The sequence below is a fragment of the Sturnira hondurensis genome, unplaced genomic scaffold (genome assembly GCF_014824575.4).
Source record: "Sturnira hondurensis isolate 20B ecotype Veracruz unplaced genomic scaffold, ASM1482457v3 Scaffold0009719, whole genome shotgun sequence".
NCBI lineage: Eukaryota > Metazoa > Chordata > Mammalia > Chiroptera > Phyllostomidae > Sturnira > Sturnira hondurensis.
In genome coordinates, this window is record NW_028082350.1 from 12,707,026 (window position 1) to 12,728,670 (window position 21,645).

Consider the following 21,645-nt stretch of genomic DNA (forward strand, 5'->3'; position numbering starts at 1 on the left):
CCCTCACCCTCCACATGTAACTGTCACAAAGACCTAGATAAAATGATCCCACAAATTCGAAGGCACTCAGCAGAGGACACACACAGCGGGTGCGCAGTGCTCAGCACTCATCTCTCCGGAAACGCGTCTTCCAGTTCCTACCACTCCAGTTCATGCCTTCATTTCGCAGACTAGACTGGTATCCTGGTTATTTTTTATTAATCTCCCTAATTACTTAGCCCCCTCTAATCCATGGCCAGCAAATTTAATGTAAGAGTTTGTCTGGTTTCTTCCTTAAGAGGACTCTAGTCGTGCTTAGTTAGTTGTCTTTAACTCCATTTGAAACAATTTTGTTAAGACTGTTTTGGCAACAGTCATATCAGCGTGCACTTAAAAAAACATATCAAAATTGCTGAATTTTTGTACAGCCATTTTAAGGCTAAAGGTGGAAGAAAATACATATTTTCAGCATATTATGCTTTATTGTTTCAAGAAAGGTAAAAATGCAACTGAAATGCAGGAAAAAATCTGTGCAGTGTACAGAGAAGGTGCTGTGACCGATCAAATGTGCCAGGAGCGGTTTCTCAGTCTGCGGGGGAGACTTCACGCTGGATGCTGCTCCGCGGCCTGGCAGACCTGCGGAGGGGGAGGGCGACCAAACCGAGACCTCGACGGAGAACAACCTATGTTAGACCACGTGGGAGACGTCCAACATATTCATAATACCCAAATCAGTGAAGTTACTGGTACAAATGAAAAATGTGCCTTATTATTTTATGGAAAAAAAACACATGGATGTTTTGGCCAGCCCAATAATTATGCTACCTAAAATTACTAGGTAAAAGTGATAAACAATCACCTTAAAATAGGGTCCCAACTCTTAACATGACACACACACAGATGTCTGACTCTCTGGCCGCTGCCCGCCTTCCGACCACCACCCGTGTGCACGCTGTGCTCCGGCCGTCCCCAACTACTACTTGCAGCTGCTCAAACAGACCACCATCCTTCACGTCCCCCACTTCTCACAAGCTATGCCGGATTGCTTTGTCATTCTTTCTCTTGCATACTGCAAATAAAGTTTTTAAGTCTGAACTGGCAAGTTCTCGACCACAAAAAGACTTCCTCCCTGACACCCCTTCCCACTCTGTATCCCAAACATTTGCCAGGCAGGTAGGTGCCACCTCCCTGTGGGAGGGTTCTGCTCTGCCCTGCTGTTACAGTCCCAGGCTGTACTCTACTACATTTTTTATATTTCTGACCTCCCCATAAATGGTAACGTTCAACAGGGTGAGCACAGCGTTGTACTCATCTTGTGCTATCCATCTTCTGCTCCTGTGAACCCAGCACATGCCTACCACCTAGCTCACTGAGTCAGTCCATGAAACACACTCATTTTTTGGATGAACACACTGAGGTCCAAGAGGAAAGGGAGGGGGAAGGAGTCCTTTGGAACTTGGCAAAGACACTTGGAATTCATTATTTCATCTAATCCCCCAAACAATCCTGAGGGATAGGAGCTACCATCATCATTTAACAGATGGAAAATTAAGGCATAGGGAAGATAATTAACCAAAGGCACATAACTAATACTTGGTAGAGCCATGATTCAAATTCAGCATCAGTCTCTAATAAATGACACTTAAATTTCAATATCATTACTTCTTATTTGAAATCATTATTCATAAAAGTTTCATTTCCCCTCAAATATCCTTCAGTTACTAAATTTTGCCAGTTCTTCCCAATATTATCTTCCTTATGAATCTCTCTTCTACCATCTCAATCCAAAGTCTTAATATGTCTTACATGAACCATAAGAGCCCAATAGGAAACCTGCTCACCGTCCAATCCACCTCCTCCTTTTGCTGCAAATAACCACACCACATCAGTTCTCCTAAAGCAGTACTCCATAAAAATGCCTTCAGGTATTCTTTGAGCCCACCAAAAAAAAGCTTAAATTCCTTAACCTTGCATTTAAAGTCATGAACAATTTGGCTCATTTACTAGCACTCTTGATATTCTACATATGTGTTATGACCCACCTACACTCAGCTACTTGTTATTCCCCTAAATATACCTTGTTCTTTTTTACTTCCACATTTTTTTCTCATACATTTCTTCCTCCCACTTGAAATCCTACCCACACTTCAAAATCCTCTTTGGCTTGTAAAAATTTCCAACAGACAATCAGAGTAATATTAATAGATAATGATGGTGATATTGATTTTGAATTTCTATTACGATTAGACCAAGTACCATACATACTACTGAGGGTATTAAATAAAGACAATCAAAAGAATACCAATAAAACACTATTTCATACAAATATGGTATCTGTTCTATAAGAGCTGAAAGGGCTTCAGAAGAGAAAGTAAAATAAAAAAAGAAACTAATTTTTCTCTATAAGGCCAGACAAAAAAACTATGATGGTTCAATCAGAACAAAAAGAAAAAAGGAACAAAGAAGATGCCTTACTGAAATTTACTAAATCTTAATTTCAATGAACCCCAAATGAATAAAGGAAATCACTTTATAGATGTCATATAGATTAAAAGTAATTATTATCTTGAAGAGTTGATATAGGTTTAAAGTATAAAAGATGTCAAATAGGATTCAGTTTAATTTGTCAATGATATCTGGATTTTAAGAGATATCTGAATGATATCTGAAATACAAGTCTTATCTTCTAAGGGTAGTATGTCATGCTCTCCCACAAAATAGCCCAGGATATCCTCATATACTAGAAAAAATACTAATGTGAAAGAAAATGTAGTAACAAGATTATATGGATATGTTGTATAATTTTACTCTATTATCAGAAATAATAGTGAATTCACTATTATTCACTATATAGTGAATACTGATAATTCACCATAACCTTTCAACAAGCTTTACTGTTTCCAAAAAATAATGCAAAAGCAAGCCCAGAAAATCATTTCTATCTTAAACCTCCAAAATGATGAAAAAACTGAAACCATGCAGGTCAGCACAAATTTGTAAGACTAAATCCTAAAAGACTGCAGGCAAATGGTTAAAATTATTGTGTAAGCCTTCATTTAAATTCTAAATTGTGTCCCTGGGACAAATCTTCACATTACGTTATGTTTAAAGTCCAAAGAGAACTCATGAAACATTTATGATTCTGTACCCAGATGCTAAAAAAAAAAAAAAACCCCATCAGCAGAGTATTAGTTCTAAAGGAACCAGTGCCTTTCTCCCATTACTACATAACGAACAACGCAATACACTAAAGCAATTAATAGCTTATCACAACACTGTGAACACTGTCCTTTCTATAAATTAGCCACATACTCAAGTGAAAGCAGTACTTAAAACCAGTATAAAAAGCAGATAAACGGTCACTGTTACAAAGTCACAGTCCGTCTGGCACTTACCAATGTCGGAGAATTCTGATCTGGCCAAAAAGACTCTGGAACCGGCCAGTGACCTATAGGAACCCCCGTTTTAGGGTTCGGTCTGACATATATGAGTTTGTGACAGCTGTGCCAAGGCTGAGATCCAAAAGGCCTTGATATATCTGGCTGGCCATCTACAGCACAGAAATTAAGACCGGAAAAAAAAAGGCATATATCATTAAGGAGAAAAAGCATCAAAACTTCGATGATATCTATTATTACTTAATTTAATAAAAATGCCCTAATACTTGTTCAATTCTGAATTTTCCTATTTTAAGTGGTAGAATACCATCATGACCACTTAACATCTAGATCAGATTAGATTTCACTAGAGTGAAGCCTGCAAATGCCACTGTGAGTTCAACAGCTGAAAAGAGGTCCCAATGCATCCTCTTCTTGCCCAATCAGAATAAGTAAAACATACTTTCTGGTAAATAGTTGTTCAATGAATAATATGCTTCTCCCACCAGATTATAAGGGCAAACACTCAATTTCTTCATCACTGTGCTTGGCTTAGTAAATACTAGGTAAGCATTGCTAAATGAGTAATCATTTCAACTAAAGCCAGGTAACTTAAAAAAAAATGAGTAAGCAAATCCTGATTTGAAGTACCTACCCTTAATCTGAAATAATTCTATCAAAATAGCAACTCTCTTCAACTAAACATTTATTTAGCGCCCAGCTCTAAACCAAACAATAAAATAATCTAAAAATAAATACATTCCATGCTTAACTATTCAATGAAAAGAAAACGTTTATTTAAAGAAAAGGCAGAAAGAGTAAGACAATTTACATAATCTTGCCACCTTCTGCCCCTTCCCTATAATGCCCGCTGAGGGTACCCAACTTTTCACCTCTGTGACCCTCTCTCCCAGCCTAGTGGGTCCCAGTCTAGTGGGTCACCTCTGCCGATCGTCAGCGCCAGCTTTCTAACTCTTGTTGCTCCCCCGTGCGGCCCAGACGGCCCAGGTGCAAGAGCTGTCCGTTGGCTCTAATGCAACTCCTTAAATACGCGACACGAACAGTTCGTGACCACAGAGTGTTGGAATACAGCCAGGTGGTGCTGAGCTAGAGATAAATAATCAAGCTTCGCAGCAAAGACCGGGTCCTCGTTTTTGGAACCTCGTAAACCATTTGGTTCGGTCTAGTTTGGTCCTTAGAAAAAATATAGCTAGGCAATTAAATAAACAAACACATTTGTGAAATAAGACTAATGGGACAAGCATATATACAGGAGAGAGAGAACATTATACTAAAAAGGAAACATGAGGTTGCTCATCTGTAAATACTTAAAAAGTTTTTTGGCTCTTAAAAAAGTGATGTTACGCCCTGGCTGGCGTGGCTCAGTGGATTGAGTGCTGGCCTGTGAACCAAAGGGTCGCTAGTTCCATTCGCAGTCAGGGCACACGCCTGGGTTGTGGGCCAGGTCCCCAGTAGGAGGCACACAAGAAACATTGGTGTTTCTCTCCCTCCCACCCTCTCTGTCTAAAAATAAATAAATAAAATCTTTTTAAAAAGTGACGTTACTGAACCACTAACAGTTTACCTTGACTTTCCTAATGAATCTTCCCTCTTTACCAATAGCTGTTTCCTCATCTTAATGATTTGGTCCTGTCGATCTTAAGGCCAAATCATACTTAGTCCTTCAATTCTAGTTGAATAATTTATAAAAGTTTAGAGAGTCCGTAAGAAAAGTGCGACAATACCTTCTACAGGGGAAGGGTCTGGCCCTGCTTTTTCGAAGTTGATGACCACCCCGCTCTGCACTTTCTGCACCAAGGACTCCAGACACTGATTGAGCATTCTCGGGGAGCATACGGAGTACGAGCGGCCTGAGATTTTAAATAGAAAAGGGCAAAATAAAGTCTGCTGCAGAAATTCCTGACATTAGCAAGAAAGAATAGTGGAGACTCCTTAGTATAGTGGAGTTTCTGACAGTAATGATTAACAGAAGTTCAATGGTAAAGTTTGACTTACTGCATTATCTTATGGGAGAATGAACAAAACAGTTACTTTCAATAAACCAACAATTCCATTTTATGGGAACGTATAAATTTTTTCCCAATTATCAGTATATGGAAAATACAAATCTTGGTCTGAACAAATCACAATTAAAAAGGTCATCTTTTACTTATATTATGTATATTATATAAAATGTGATGTACATATAATATACATTATGTATATATATTATATTTTATAAAATGTGATTTCAAAAATATATACATGAAAAACTATCTCTAAATGTTATCCAATACAATTTGTCTTTACTATATACACACAACATCTAGTATCTAACCGCTCCAAATCTTATCCCCGCTTAACAAAAGTGTACTGTAAGATCAATGCTAAGCAGATAGTAGATACTTAATTATTTAATTAGTGTGCTGATAGTTACTGCTTATTTTAAATATTTGCATTTTAATATACAGATGGTAGCATATGCTTTTCTAGATTTCATCTGGCTTACATACTTGAGAATTATCTATCTTAAGTAAATTTCCCTTCTGAATATTTTATCATCTATAGAATTTTTAGTTCAGAAGCATTAAAATGCTAGTGATAAAAAAAAAAAAAAACAATGGAAAGATCTCTTTAATGGAGAACTTCAATATATCTAGACCTGTGCAGACCTGCGGTCGCCGGCCACCTGTGGCTATTAAGAATTTGAAATGTGGTAGTCCAAGGTGAAATGCATGGTAAATATAAAACATGTGCCTGATTTTGTAGACTTAATACGAAAATGATGTAAAATGTCAACAATTTAAATATAGGTTTCATGTGGAGAAATAATATTTTATATATTGAATTAAGATATTATTAAAAATAGTTTCACTTGTTTCTTTTTAATGTGACTACCATAAAATTTATAACTATACATTTTACTTGTATCATATTTCTCTTATATGTGCTTATGTAGAACAATACTGAAAACCTTAACAACTAAAACAATCTTTAATCAAACATCTTACAACATAATTTTCAATGAGCTCAATGTGGAATTTTACAGAGTCAACAATCCGACCGAACTCGGCTGCACCATTACCTCCGACACACAAATCACTCAGACCAATTTATACTTAACATGCGGCTGCTAAAGGCTACTCAGAAAGAAAAACATTAAAAAGCAGTGGGATTCAAATCCTCAGAGTCAGCTTTACCGAGAAAAACAAGTATCATGTAACAAACAACCTACCTGTGGACGGTAATGACAGTGATCATGAAAACACCTACCAATTACTCAGCGTCTGTCTATGTGCCTGGCACTATTCTAATCACTTTATCGTATTTATTTATTAATCCTAGCAACAAGCATGAGTTACTTTTTCCATTTTTCAAATAAGAAAACCACAGCATGCAGAAGTTAAATAACTAAGTTAGGACAGTAATACAAGGCAAGGTTCAAACCTTCAGGGCATTAGAAACTTCAGTCCGGTGTACTTTGTTCCCTGGAAGTCACAGTATTAATTTGAAATCAATATTTAAAACAGGATGTCTACATGGAGTCACAGTTATTTGGAAGAATTTGTCAGTTAAAATACTTTTTAAACATGTACATAAAGTAATAAATAAAAAGGCTGACCACCTTATCTTAACACATAAATTATGTAGAGGACTACATACAGGCTGAATATCTTATTTCATAACACTTAAGCATATTCCCAAGAAGCCATTAAAAAACAAAAGTTTTAATTGTGGCAATTCCCTCTACTCCCCTAACCTGTGTCATCAGTTCACTGATAGGAAAATGTAAGTAAATAAGTAACGATCTTAGTATGAAATAAAACTACTAACAAAGATGTTTAACAAAAATTAGAGAAAAGTGAATAAACTTGAGTCACCTGGTGAATATCTAAAGGTAAATAATGGGTTCAAAACCCATTAGTTTTTTGAAAATTAAAGAGAAATTGCAATTTTTGTCATCTTTACATAGTGAGCCATATCCTATATAATGTTTCTCTTTTGGCCTGTGTCAAAACTCACCTCTTGGGATGCGTGATACTTTGAAACATAAAGTTTCTAGGACCACTAATTATATTTGTGTGAAAAGCACACACCTTCAAGTTAAGAAGCTGGCTCACTTGTGGATACATAGAGTACACAGACACACCCCCAAAAATCAAACTAAATATAATGAGTCTGAAGGCAGTAAGTGAGAAAAAACCCAACTTTCCCACAGAAGTCTACTATTTAGCATCTTAGTATAACAGAGAAGAGACAAAAAGAACATTTCTAAACTGGGAAATACTTTTACAGAGGCCAAGAAAGTTAAATTGATTTAATCTAGAAAACTGTCTTACTATTTTTATGAAATGCTTTTGACCCTCAATACTTCCACCAACATGCCTACTAGACATTTTTAATTTGGTATCTCCCCTCTGCTACCCACCGTCCCCCACGGCCATGCACTTCCCCTTGTTCAGGCCACCTGGCCAGTCTCGGAGTCACCCCAGATTCTTCTCCCCTCACTCCCCTCCTCCTTGGTCCGGCTTCGCATCCGATCTCCTGCCACCTCCAAACCTAGCACTTCAGCCACCATCATCTCTACTAGTCCCTGCTTCCATTCTTGCCACTTCACAGTATGTTTTCAACTAGCAACTCAGTGATCTTTCAGAAATAGGAATCAGATGTCACCTCCTATAAAAAGCCTTCCGATGGCTTCTTATCACACTAAGAAAATAGCAAATATTTCTTGGGACCTAAAAGGCTATTCAGCACTTGGTCCTCCCCCACCTCTCCACACTGTCACTCTCTACCCCGTCCATGTCAGCGGCAGCCAGGTCAGCCTTCTTGCTGCCCCGCAAAGAACTGTGCACGCTTCTTCCCTTACTCCCCGCCCTCTGCCGAGGTCTCTGTGTGGTTTACTCCACTGCTCGGATCTCGGCTTGCCTATTACACCGATTGTGGTTGTCACCTCACAACATATACAAATCCTGACTCACTCATGTTGTACACCCAAAACCAATGTAATGCTGTATGTCAATTTTACCTCAACTGGGAAAAGAGGCAGGTCAATGAACATGCAGTAACAATAATTTCAGTGGGATTAATATTTTTAAGACACACCAGGGCTGATTTAACCCCCTTCAAACAAGTGACATTAACTACAAGATTAGAAATATGCAAATGTAATTTATTTTAAGAATTGCTATTTTATTTACTTCTTTACACAAGCCCAACAGTCTCCAAGGATAAGCAGTATTTCAAATTGATTCAAACTGGGGTAAGCATAATCCTTAGGTTTATGATAAAAAGGGGGGCAGCTCCTCAGAAGACTCCCGAAGAACCCTCATTGTCTGCCTCAAGTTACTCTCTATACCCTTACACTTTTTTTCCCCTTCACATTAAGGAGCACTCCTTAAAGTAATATTGAGTCATTTTACATGCTTTTATGTCATACAGTCCCAAAATGTAAGCTGGCTGTTGTTCCTGTTGTATTCCCAGCACCAAAAATAGTTATTTGGAATAGAGTGTGTACTCATAAATTATCTGATAGTAAAAGAAAAATGCTTACAATGGCAATTATATACTTTTTTAAAAAGCATACATAAAAATATAACAAAATATTAATCAGTTATTTTGGCAACACAGGCAAGTTTCTTTTTAATTTTTCTTCAGTAAATATAAATTACTTTACAATGGGAAAAATAAATGTATACACACTACTCTTATCATTAAGTTTTAAACAACACACAAGAAAAAATGCACAAGAATTATTGGTAGTGATTATATATTACATAGTTCAATGCCAACACGTATTAGCTTTCCTGTTCTTTCCACTTTTTTGATGTCTTATCTTCAAAACTTTCTTCAGTGAACCATAAACAAGAAAACGTATTCTTGAGATACATGAAAAGCACACGAGTAACTTCCCGTTACTGCTTAGCAAGAGCAGGGAAAGAGGCAAGTGACCTAGCACAGCAGGAGAGACTCAGGATGCACACTCGGGAAAGCTTCCTGGTCTCCGAACCAGCTAAGGTTCCTGGGTCATTAAAAGAAATGACCAAGACTGACCGTGGAACCTTCACCTCTGGAGATGTTCAAGAACAGACAGCATAACTTGAGTGCATTCCTGCCCAAGGGCAAGGACATTAACTACGACAGGGTGTCTTAGGTTCTTTTCAGACCCTCGGATTGTGCCACTCATTTCATTGCACATTCTGAATATTCTTGGTCCTAGAAGACAAACCGCAGTCCCATCACTTTCCCACAATTCTAAGTTCCATCTAACTAATTTATAGTAAGGATTTCCAATGTGAGAATGTTTAAATTAGCCCTGGCTGGTGTAGTTCAGTGGTTTGAGCGCAGGCTGAGAATCAAAGGGTTGCTGGTTTGATTCCCAGTCAGGGCACATGCCTGGGTTGTGGGCCAGGTCCCCAGTGGGGGCCACGTGAGAGGCAACCACACATTGACGTTTCTCTCCCTCTCTTTCTCCCTCCCTCCCCCTCTCTCTAAAAGTAAATAAATAAAATCTTTTTAAAAATGTTTAAATTATAGGCCTTTCTCAAGGCCCTTCTATAATGTTAAGTGAAAACCCTAGAGTTAAAAAAAGAAAAGAAACAAAAATCAGCATTTTAGCAAATGGGTCCGTTCAAGGCTGAAAGTGAGAAATTTTCTGAATACAAACATGCATCACCCCCAGCAACAAGTAGGACTATCACTGAAAAACACTATCCACGCACAGAGAGTCCTCAGCACTGAGTCTTCAAAACAAGATGACAGGTTTCCCTTCAGAAGTTTATACACACACCTTTTTTCTTTTGTAGATTAAATTGTGAAGGCATTATAAGAGTTCACCAAGAAATATTCCTATTAAATGGGAACATTTAAAAATAGAACAACTTCCTAACTTATCTACTTCACATGCCCTTTTGGTCTGCGACTTTTGCAGAGTTCAAAACCCCACGGAATTTTAGAATAAGAAAAGCACCCACAATACCCAGCAGACCTTACACGTCCCTTTGACTCACAAAGCTGGCAGGACGGAACCTTAGGGGAGCACCAGCTGTGTCTGGAGACTCTGCCGCAGGTCCCTGACACGAGGGAGTCCGTGGTCACCACACTTGGACCTTTGGGTGTCAAATTCTTTCAGTAAGAACCAAAACGCTCCATGAAAACAAGAACACTGAGTCCATCGAATTCACTCCTGAAGTCACAGAGCAGTGGTACACAGCAGGGACTCGATATGTATCTATGCAAATCAATCCACCTGTTAGCCAATCTCCCACTGAAGACGCCCGTCTATCACGTGTTCCGTTTCAACAGTGTCATTCATGTCCACTCAGCATAGTGACCACCTGGACTAGCTGGACGCAACCCCGGAGTCCTCTCGCCCACCCAGCTTCCCCTTTGCCTCTGGGGAAAACTGCACTCACCAGGCTTAATCGTTACATGCACAACGGACAATGAGATGATTCTCAAAGCACTTTTCACAGAAAATAATTCTACAACATTTGTAAATCACCGACAAACTCTGTAGATAAGAAAATGAGCTCGACGACTTCAAATACCAGCATCGTCTATGTAGAAAAAAATCACTGTCATTATGAGACCCAACAGTTTTCACATCCTGTTCAAATCAAATCACAGACCTTCATCCGTGCAGTTTTAAAACCGTGTACGGCTACTAATTACCATTATGATAACTTGTCAAACACAACCAAACACAGAGTTTTTGGAACGTACACTTTAGAAACGTTCCGAAGAACGGCTTTGTCACTGACTCGCAGCCAGCAGAGAACTTACCGCCTGTCACTTCACACATGGGTGTGATCGCAGAGTCATCCAAAGGCACGCCTGTCAGCTGCTCCGATTCGACAGACATGGTGCCCGGCAAGCGCAGCACCAGCGCGAAGAGTCTCTGATCCCAGCGGAAAGGTTCCTTGGTCAGTTCGCTTCCAGGCAAAGGAGAATTAAGAGGTAAATGGAGCTGAAAGGGGAAAACAAATGGTAAGATTTCCACACACTATAAAGGCCACATTAATTATACCTACCTTAAAACAACACAAGTCTCTCACCACTCAAAAAACAAGTTCAACAACGAAAGTGTGTACACGTATCACTGAAACAGGACATGGGACAGTTACTTCAATTTTCTGAAGCTCTTCTCTGAAGACCTTAGTTGAAAAAAATCTGCTACTGTAATGCTTTTCAGATTTTAATTCTACTAACCCACCAGCTGCTGGACTGTTTCCAAATATATCATTTCGTTTCATCTTAAAACAACACTTATTCCTATTTTCTAGTTTTTAAAAAATGAGTCTCTGAAAAAATAAATGATTTTAGCCTCCTGGGTCTAAATCCATACTTTTTCTATTCCACGTAAGCAGCCTTAAACACCTCTACCGTTAATAATTTAAATATGCTTCATTTTATACAAAAAGTATGTTCCCAAAGCATTTGCATAAAAGTAAATTTTGTCACTCTAACTGCATATCAAATGTATTAAAAGATAATGATTATTGCCACATCTGATTAAAAATAGAAGGTTTGGGGGTTTTTGCATTTGTTTTTTAATGGCTCTCCCCATCCCCATCAGACCGGCTAAATCAGAATCAAAAGATTCTTAAAAATCTTAAGAAGCTTTAAGTGATTCTAATGGGCATAACTAAATAGGGACAACAGACAGTACGTGTTCTCAGGGTGCAAAGCAATAGACGTAAACCCTCAAAAGGAAAGAAAAAGGGGAAAGGAGAGAGGTTGAACCTGCATCTAATCAAGTCTTTAGTTCTAGCTATCAGTTTACAGGGACAACTGGGGAAACAGGAGGGTCACGTTTAACTGGGGGGCTGTCAGTCAGACCCAGACTGTGAGGCATGCTACAGGACAGATGACCTGGTTCCTCCAAGAAACTGATGGCGTGAACATGCAGCGTGGGGAGTGAGGAGGGTTGGTGGAATTGTCATAGAGTAGAAGACAAAGCCATCAAAAGCAAAGAATTTTGAAACAACCAGCAAAATTTGAAATATATGTTACTGGAGTTATTAACAATATTTTAAGTGTGATGATGATGTGCTTAGGAAAATTAAAATCTTTTAACACATAAAATTTTTAAAAATAAAAATAAAGCTCAGGATCAGCATACTCGGGAACTTATATAAATACTAGAGTTTCCTTCAAATTACAGAACACACGTTGAAATGATCACTTGCAAGTTCATTGCCAGAGTTTATGCTTTCTTCATAAAGACATACTTGTATTGCTTACAGCCGTTCTATTTCTCACCTCAAAGATTTCTCAACTTAATAAATTAGGGATTGAAGTCATTCTATACCAACAGAAGACTCAAGTCTCTTCACTGCCTTACATCAAACCACTGAAAGAAAATCAGATTCTAAGGCAAGAGCTCCAAGTAAAGCTCTGCAAACGGGCACCTCTCTCTGAGAGGTTCATGCCAAGATACCACAATTCCTTTTTCAAGATCAGCCAAGGTTTGGTGACCATGGATGGCCAGGAGTCATGAGCTCTTCCCCTAGCACTGACCCTACTCCAGGCAAAATTCAAAGCTATAAGGAAGGAAGATTGAAAGAAACCTGGGCCAAGATGTTCTCCAAGGAAGGTTCTCGAACCTCAGAGGCTCTGGGGCACTTGCAAAAACAGCTCTTACCGCTATTTCAAAGATAAGTAAGAAAGCCTTTTTACTGCAGACTAACCACCTTTGTACTAGGGAAGCGCAACTACCAGGTGCTTGGTCATTTTCTCTTTAAGATGACAGAAACATCAAAGCACCAGTGACACTGGCGGAAAAGAGTTTCAACTGCTACTGCTTTGAGAAGTAACGACTACGTGGAACGACCTCAAGAATCCAGTGGGTTGCAGCGCTGCAGAGACCTCATATACAAGGAAGTGGTGGGCAGAAAAACGACAGACCTCTTACTATACACACAAACAACTACTCAGACAGTAATCTGACACGCAAGAACAACTAATCAGATAACAGTGAAAATCTACAAGACAGACAACATACAATAAAATAATTGGCCTTTGGCTGCATCATGCACGACCTAGAATGTATTTCAAGTAAAATAAACAAAAAAACAAGAAGGATCACGAGCATATTTTACATATAGCTACATCGATTTTATAAACGCCACATTTTATTAATTTTTCTTTTATTATTTCCGATTCCCACATCACCACTATCTCTCATCACCAGAGAGTAAGAGGAAAAGCCTCTACAGCTGAAATGTGCTGGTACAACAGGAAGAAGTGATGGCAGGCAAACAGGGTCAGGAAAAAATTAAAAGCCTGAAGAAAAATATTCTTAGAAGGGTTGAGTTACCCAACCTCTGAAGTCTACAGTTGAAATTCTAGTAATATCTTAAGACTACAAAGGAAGGTCTCTCTGAATACATGGACTTTGGGAATCTAAGCAAATTACAAGCAAACCAATGAGGAAAATATCAAGCACTAGAAAACTACGCCTTAAAAATAGATAATTTCCAAATGTGAAACACGGGCAAACCAGCCAAAGGACCCGCACGGCCTGCGACCGTGTGGGAAGGCGCTCAGCACACACCAGGTAACGTGGGTTAAAGACCGAAGGTGCCCTTTCACACCCACGACACCAGCAAACCTTAAAACTGACCACACCAAGTGATGACAAGCACACGCAAACACAGCAGCAGGGCTCTCCACTATTCCTCCACACAGCCGTTCTGGACAACAATCTGACGTCTGGTCAGCTGGACATGAGCACAAACTAGGGTCCGGCAAGGCCACCTCTAGTTACAGACCAACTGTCATGTATTTTCACAGGAAATCACGTAAAATAATACTATCTACAGCATTGTTTTAAATGGAGGAAAAATGGAAACAAACTAGAAGTCCAATAAGGGAATCAATAAATGAACCAATAAGGGAATCGATAAATGAACCATGGTCTGTCCATAAACCAGAGTTAAAACAAATAAACTAGATTTCCAAAATCCAACACACATAGATCTCAAAACATTATTTTTTGGACAGTACACCACAGAAATATCCAAGTCTACACACATAAGAGAATATAAATCGTGACCGTGTAGCCTGATGAATTCTGACAAGCCGAATGCCCTTGTGTAACTTTGTTACAAAACAAAACCTTCCTGGTCTATGCCCCCGCGGTCCCTTCCCTTCCCTTTTCCAATTGAATAGTTATGTCTGGTTTTGAACTTTATGTAAATGGAAATATAGAGTTTGGGCTCTTTGGTTTATGACTTCTTTCATTCAATGTAATAAGGGTGAGATTTATCAATACCATTGTATGGAACTGCAGGTTATTCGTTCCCATTGACTTACAGCATGTGTGTCTGTCTGGTGGGGGGAGAGGGGAGAATAATTCATCCATTTTTTACTGATAGGCATTTGGGTTGTTTCTAGTTTAGGTATATTATGAATAGCAACTATGAAATTAGAGTATGCATCTCCATGGAAAATATGCATGCATTTCTGTATTTTGGTTGGATGTGTACCTAGAAGCATTGTTACTGGGTTCACGGTGTCTGAACGTATTTACTTTTATTACTGCCAGTTTTCCAAGGTGGTTGTACCAATCTATACTCCACCCAGCAGAGCACAAGAACACCAGATGCTCCGGACTCCCCGCCCAGCACTCGGCCTGGCTACCTTTTTCCCTGCAGCCGTTCCGGGCTGTGCACAGTGGTGTCTCCATGGGACCTGAACCCCCTGAAGCCTGTGGAAGCTACACATCTCGAGTACACTCCCTGGCCGTGCCGCAGTGCTCGTTCATGAAGTGCCTCTTAATTTCTGCCTACTTTTTAAAAAACCCAATTACGTCTTTTTCTTATTGACCTGAAGGATTATTACTACATTCCAGGTGAGTCCTTCGTTGGATATGAGTATTACAAGTATCTCCTTCCACTTGGAGGCGTTGGTGGAGGCCCCCAGCTCTGAGCTGAGCCCCGAGAACTCCCAGACCATCAGAGGGACCAGCAACAGAGGGCAGCTGGGGGATCCCCTTCAGAGGCAAAGGGAAGGGAGGATATTCCCACTCCACCAATCAAGGAAGTGCTTGGGAAATGGGGAGAAATGCAAAGTTTTCTTGAGAAATACCACCCTGATAAAGAAGTAGCAAACCATGCCAACACTCGTTCAGCGACAACATAGTGTTTCACTTCAGGTGAAAACAAACGTCCCTGGTTCAAGGCTTTGGTGAGCCAGAGGCCCCGTGAGCCTGAAGCAAGTGCCAGGGGAGCCCGGAGACAGGAGAGCAAGAACCCCTGCAGGACAGGTGCCTGACGCTTTCAGGGAAGGGGGCCCCCTTCTGAACGACAACATCCGTCCGTCCCCTGTCACCATATTCAGTCATTGACTGCCCTCAACAAAGTTAGTTCCAGTGTGGACGTAAATTTTCATTTTTCACTGTACGTTTCATTTCCTTTTTGTTCAGTTTACATTCCAGTCCTTTTTTGTTTTCAAAGTGTTTATTTATAGATTAAACAGTGTATTAGACATGTACTATATATAAGAAAGATTAAAACGGAATCATTTGGGGATCTGGAATGGATTAATTCAATTTGCATGATTTCTAAAGGGAAAAAATAATCCAGTTTTCAAACAAATCACATCTCAAACAGCCTTTGGAATGAATTAAGCTCAAAAACCAAGGTTCTACTGGTTAAAACCAAGGTTAAAAAATTAGTCATTAACTACATACTTACTATTATATGGCAGACATTTTCCTAAACCCTTTATGTACACTAATTCATTTATTCCACAGACCCCACCATAATTTTTAGTTACAAATGATAAAAACTGAGGCATGGATGGTTCAGTAATTTGCTGGAAGGTACATGGTCACAGATGAGGAGACAGAATCAAAACCAAGTAACCTGGCCTCTGATTCTGTATTTTTAAAAAATATTTTTTTATTTATTTGTAGCGAGAGAAGGGAAGGAGCGATACTGAAGGAGAAGGAAAAAACCATCAATGAGTGGTTGCCTCTTGTGTGCCCCCTGCTGGGAGAACCCGGACTGCAACCCAGGCATGTGCTCTGACTGGGAATCAAACCGTAACCCTTCGATTCACAGGCCCATGCTCAATCCACTGAGCTACACCAGCCAGGGCTCTGATTCTGTATTCTTAAACAAGGCCTAACCATTAATGAAACTATAATCTGCATTTTTAAAAATCAAGTGCTTAGATATTAATATAAAAATAAACTAATTCTATTAAATGGAAAGAAACCTTCATTATAAAAATGACTTTTAGGAAAAAATTTAAATCACTGATTTCTGAATCAATCTAGAAATTTTAATGTTATAAACACTTTAGATTGCTTATTTGTTTTTATAAGGCACAATCCTATGCTTTCGCCCCCTTACGGGTCTCTTCCAATTCTCAAGTGCATGGGTAATAACAACAATAAAAATAAGCAGCAGTAGCTAGCATATGAGTACTTACCACGTGCCAAGCACCATTCTCTGGTCTTTTCAGACAATATCTATAACAAACCAATGAGGCGGGTACTACTACTACCCCCAGTTCAGAGCTAAGTTGTGATACGGGACTGTATGCCAGCAGACATCTGTTTGGAGAATACACGCTCAGCTGACCCCTGCTATATAATCAAGTTCAGAGCATCTAAGAAAGACTGAGGATCTGAAGAATTAGATAAATCATGTGTCATTCAACAATTTACCCAAATCATTATATTATTGGTCTTCATTAGGGTTTTCGTAAGATTATACTTGACAGAGCTTCAGTCTAAATAGACTAATAAGGCAAAGAAAATGATTTATACTAAGTTTTATTTTCACTTGAATACAATTGGGGTTTTCTATATTATTGTTTTTAATGATTAATTTTATTGATACCGCCAGTCCAGGAATCTCAAGCAATTATCGGAACAGCTAGCAGAAAAGGACAGGCAGCCCCAGCTGAAGTTCAGGAAGACCGTGCTGCTTCTCCTTCTTTCCTTCGGAGAGCTCTCCTATCGTCCTCTCATCTTGAAGTCTTTCTGGAACTTCTCATTTGAAAAAGAGATTTTTTCCTCCACAGACATAAAAGACGATGGGCAGATCAGGTCAATGAAGACTCACTGCTAGCTATGCTCAAATGTGCGGTGCACAGAGCAGTGCAACTTCCCCTTTATTTGGTTGGTTGACGTTTGATCGTAGTTCAGATCCTAATTACTTGTAACTTTGCTAAGAATGGACTAGGTCTCAGCTTCAATTTTAATTATTTAGTTATTCACTGAGTGCCCACCACAAGCCTGGGTTTATTTCAAGATTTAATAAGGGTTATACCAAGCCAAACAAGATTTGAGATAATATTTTAGCTAGTTCACTTTAAGAGAAACTATTATGAAACTTTGGCTAATGAGGATTCTCATACAGTGTTATTTATTTTTTGAACTTGCAGAATGTAAAAAATAAACAAAAGTCAGCCAACAGTAAAAGAATATTAAAGAAATTTATTTTTCAAATATCTTAACTCAGGAACCAAACAGATTTCTCCGGGCATACAGCCTAACTGGCTCCTGAGTAATACTCACACCAGAGCCCATTGTGAGAGTCAAGGTTGACCGACCTGCATACCACACTTAGGAGGTGTCTCCCCTTGTACTTGGATGTCCCCCCTTGTACTTGGATGTCCTGCCACTGTGTTCTATTAGTGGAGAAATTTGAATTATACATACTTTTTTATACATTTTTTAATTCTTGATATGAGAGAAGGAGAGAAACATCAATTTGTTGTTCCACTTATTGACGCCTTCATTAGTGGTTTCTCGTGTGTGCCCTGACCTTTGCGTATCAGGATGGCAACTCAAACCAACTGAGCAACCAACCAGGCCATGGTCAAATTATACATCCTTTAGTAATCACACCTCCCTCTTGTTTTAATAACCTATTGTCTGGCTGCCTATCAGACCACTTTGAAAGAGTACAAAGAGAGGAATCTGACTCTTTGCTGTGTCCCTGCCACAAATACCACGGGTATTTGTCTTATGAGAGAACAAATAAGGTCCCTCCCATTCCCACAGCCTAAGGAAAGCACAAGAGTAAGAGGGGCAGAGTGAGGGCAACAATCAGAGCACAGCCCTGCTCTATGCCCTGCGAACAATTGTACCTTCCCCAACACGCACACACAGATGTGGATTCAGACACACAGACGCGGATTCCACAGCAATGTTTGTGAAACATTAGCAGAACACCACAGAACCAAACAGTCTTCTCTCCAAGAGCTGGGAGTGCTCATCTGTCCCTATGGTGTAAGCAGCTCATCATTCCGGCCCTGGTACGTGCTCACGCACAAAGGAAAAAGCCTGCCTGGCACCCAGAGCAAGAGTGGACAAACCACCTTCCCACAGGTTGAACCCATAACAACTACTCCATCTAACTCAGTGCACAATGATAATCTACATGTGGACACACCTCCTCTGAGGCCGACACAGAACATAAATAACCTCATAAATTCTTCCCTTATTCATAGATACAAAGAACATGACCGTACATTTTTTGCAAAAAAAAAATGTTTTAACCTCTCACACCAAGCCATCACATTTCTTTTCAGTTTAATGCACTAATACCAGTGAGCCTGGCACGTTATCAAAGAAGTAATTGGGTCATTATTAATATTCAATTTTCAATTGTTATCATGTGAGGCCTTTATAAAAATAAGAATGGGGGATCACAGGATCCAGCTTTAACACAGGAATGATTTAATACAAGGCAACACATTAGCCACTGTATTCCTTACCTCCCAGAGCACGTAAACAACTAACTGAAGTACACTCTGTCGTATGGACAGCCGTGGACGCTGCCCGAGGGACAGGGGAGTGCGGGATTACCAGGGGCGAACCGGGGCAGACTCACAGAGGAGCAGCATCTGAGTGAGGCTGAAGATAGAAAACTGTATGGAGACTCTAGAAACTTTTGCAGGTTAGAGGGAATGTGCAAAATGAAGATCATGATCAAAAAGAAATAATAATAAAAAACAGACACTGGAATGAAAAACTAAATTAAAATTCAGGACTGCTGGAAAGGAAATTACAAAAAAGAGAAACTGAAGACTTAAGAAAGCTTATAACGATGGGTAAGATTTTAATATGGGGGAAGTAAAGGAATAACATTCGGGGAAAGGAAGCATGAAAGGAGAGAAACCGGAACCATTCAGGAAACTTTGGGTCAAGTTTAAAAAAAATACAGAGGAATGATAACGAATTCTTCTTCTGCTGCTAGTCTTTTCCTAGTCTCCTCCCTCTACTAAAACAACCCCCACTATAAGCCATGAAGATCTTTTCTTCGGTCAGTGTGGTGGACGACAGACAGACAGTGTAGTTAACGTGTTTCAGGCCTAAGTCTTCACGCAGCCTCGCAGCTCTGCGTCACCCCTTTAGGAGCCAGGAGCCGTGTAAAGAAGCTTGAGCTGGACTACTGACCGATGACAGGTCACTTGGAAAGACAGAGGCTACAGGGTCTAGAAGCAGGGCGCCCAGGCAACAGAGAGTGGCAATGCCCAAACAAATACAGGCCATCCCGGATGTCCCAGCCCCAGCTAAGCCCCCAGCTGAATGAAGCCAGCCCACGGAATCCTGAGAAATAATAAACAGTTGTTGTTTTAAGCCACTAAGATTTAGGATGATTTGTTACACAGAAACAGAAAACTGAAAGAGTCATGAAACCCAGTAGAGATTTTTCAGGTATGGCTTCTGAGGAGCATCCAGAACTATGTACCCTTTTTACAAAGACCTTCTTCCTTTGGCTTTTATACTGAAATATTTTCATGATTTTCCTCTTCTCTGGCTGCTCCTCTCTCCATGTTCCACCCCCACCCTCAACCTGCAATACCTAGCCGTTAAGTACTGCAGATCCTCAAGGGTCAGGCTTCAACCTTGGCCACTTTATAAACCCTCTAAGCTCTAAACCCTCATCCCTCCTACCCACAGCTTCAATTACTATCTATGCTCAGATAATTAAAAATTATACATCTAGCCTAGATCTTTCGAGTGTCAAACATTCCCTTTTGAATGGCTCTCTCTAAGGTACCTCTAACATGCTCAACACTGAGCTCACGATTTTCTTCCTCCCAAAGCAGGACTTTCTCAGCGTGTCCTCGCTCAATGAATGGCACCACACTCCACCCAGTCTTGCAAGAAGCCATCCATCCTCCTTTTCCTTATAACCCCAAATGCAAGATAAGTTGGCAAATTTGGTTGATTTAACCTGCTAAATCTCTCTTGAAAGTTGCCTCTTTCTACCTCCTCTACCATCATGAACGGCCCTGGCCGATACCACCACGACGCCTAACGGGTCTTCCGACACCCACTTGTCCTCCTCCCCTCCACACCCACCTCCTCCAGGTAAACGCCCTGCTTTTATATAACGAATTCCCTGGCATGACCTCCGAGCCTGCGTGGTGTCAAGCCAACCAACCTTCCTTTCCATTGCTCACAGTGAGTCCTCTCCTTCATGCTCCGAGCCACTTCAGCGTCCTTCCACTCCCTCCTCAAACACACTCCCTTTGGGAAAAGAGCCTTTGCCCATCTCTGCCCGGACGACCACTCTTCCACGTTTCGTGCAGCAAATCCTATTCATCTCGCTACATCTCAGCTTTCCATGACCTCCCGGACTAAACCTAGAGCACCCTTATTGCAAGCTCCAATAACACAGAGTACTCCCTTTTGTTGGGTTTGTAACAATTTCAATTCCACTTTATCTATGTGATATTTTTATTAATGTTTGTCTCGTCAAAACTAGACCTATGGAGGAGAGCTCCTGCTTGTTTTCACTTATCATTTGATCTCAGAGCCTAGTACAGTGACTGGTTCACAAGAGAGACTCAATAAATACGCTAAGTAACTAAACAGATAGATGGACAATGAAGGTGACTGGCTAGGTTGTGAAGGATACTAAGGACAATGGAAAGCAATGAAATACTGTGAACAGCAGAAAAATATACTCAAGTGGCATGCTTTAAAATAACTATTGCTGCGGTATGATAGATTGAAGGAAACTAAGACAAGTTAGGGAACTAATGTAGTAATTTTTAAAAAGCACCAGTGTAACTGACAGCTAAAGGACCAGGAAGAAGAGAAAGAAACAGATTAATAAATGCAAAAAAGCAAGGAATTGATACCAAAGACAATTACAGAGGAAAAAATATATCTGTCCTAAGGCCCTGATGCTTTCTCTACCTCTAATGTTAGTGATGATTTCACGTGTCCAAGCGATAACAAGGTACTGTAACGTATGAGGCATGATTTAAAAAAACTACAAGGCCCTGCAAACCAGAGGATCGCGGTTCG

General features: G+C 39.9%; 1 protein-coding gene across 3 annotated transcripts in view; it reads right to left on the bottom strand.

The window, feature by feature from the left end:
- INTS6 (integrator complex subunit 6) overlaps nucleotides 1-21,645 on the bottom strand; it is a 76,116-nt gene that overhangs the window by 16,786 nt on the left and 37,685 nt on the right. For all 3 annotated transcript variants that reach the window (XM_037057580.1, XM_037057581.1, XM_037057583.1), the window contains 3 exons: nucleotides 11,142-11,325; nucleotides 5,102-5,227; nucleotides 3,375-3,529 (listed from right to left, as the gene is read on the bottom strand). In XM_037057580.1, coding sequence (XP_036913475.1) covers nucleotides 3,375-3,529; nucleotides 5,102-5,227; nucleotides 11,142-11,325 — 465 coding nt within the window. The remainder of the gene's footprint in view (nucleotides 1-3,374; nucleotides 3,530-5,101; nucleotides 5,228-11,141; nucleotides 11,326-21,645) is intronic.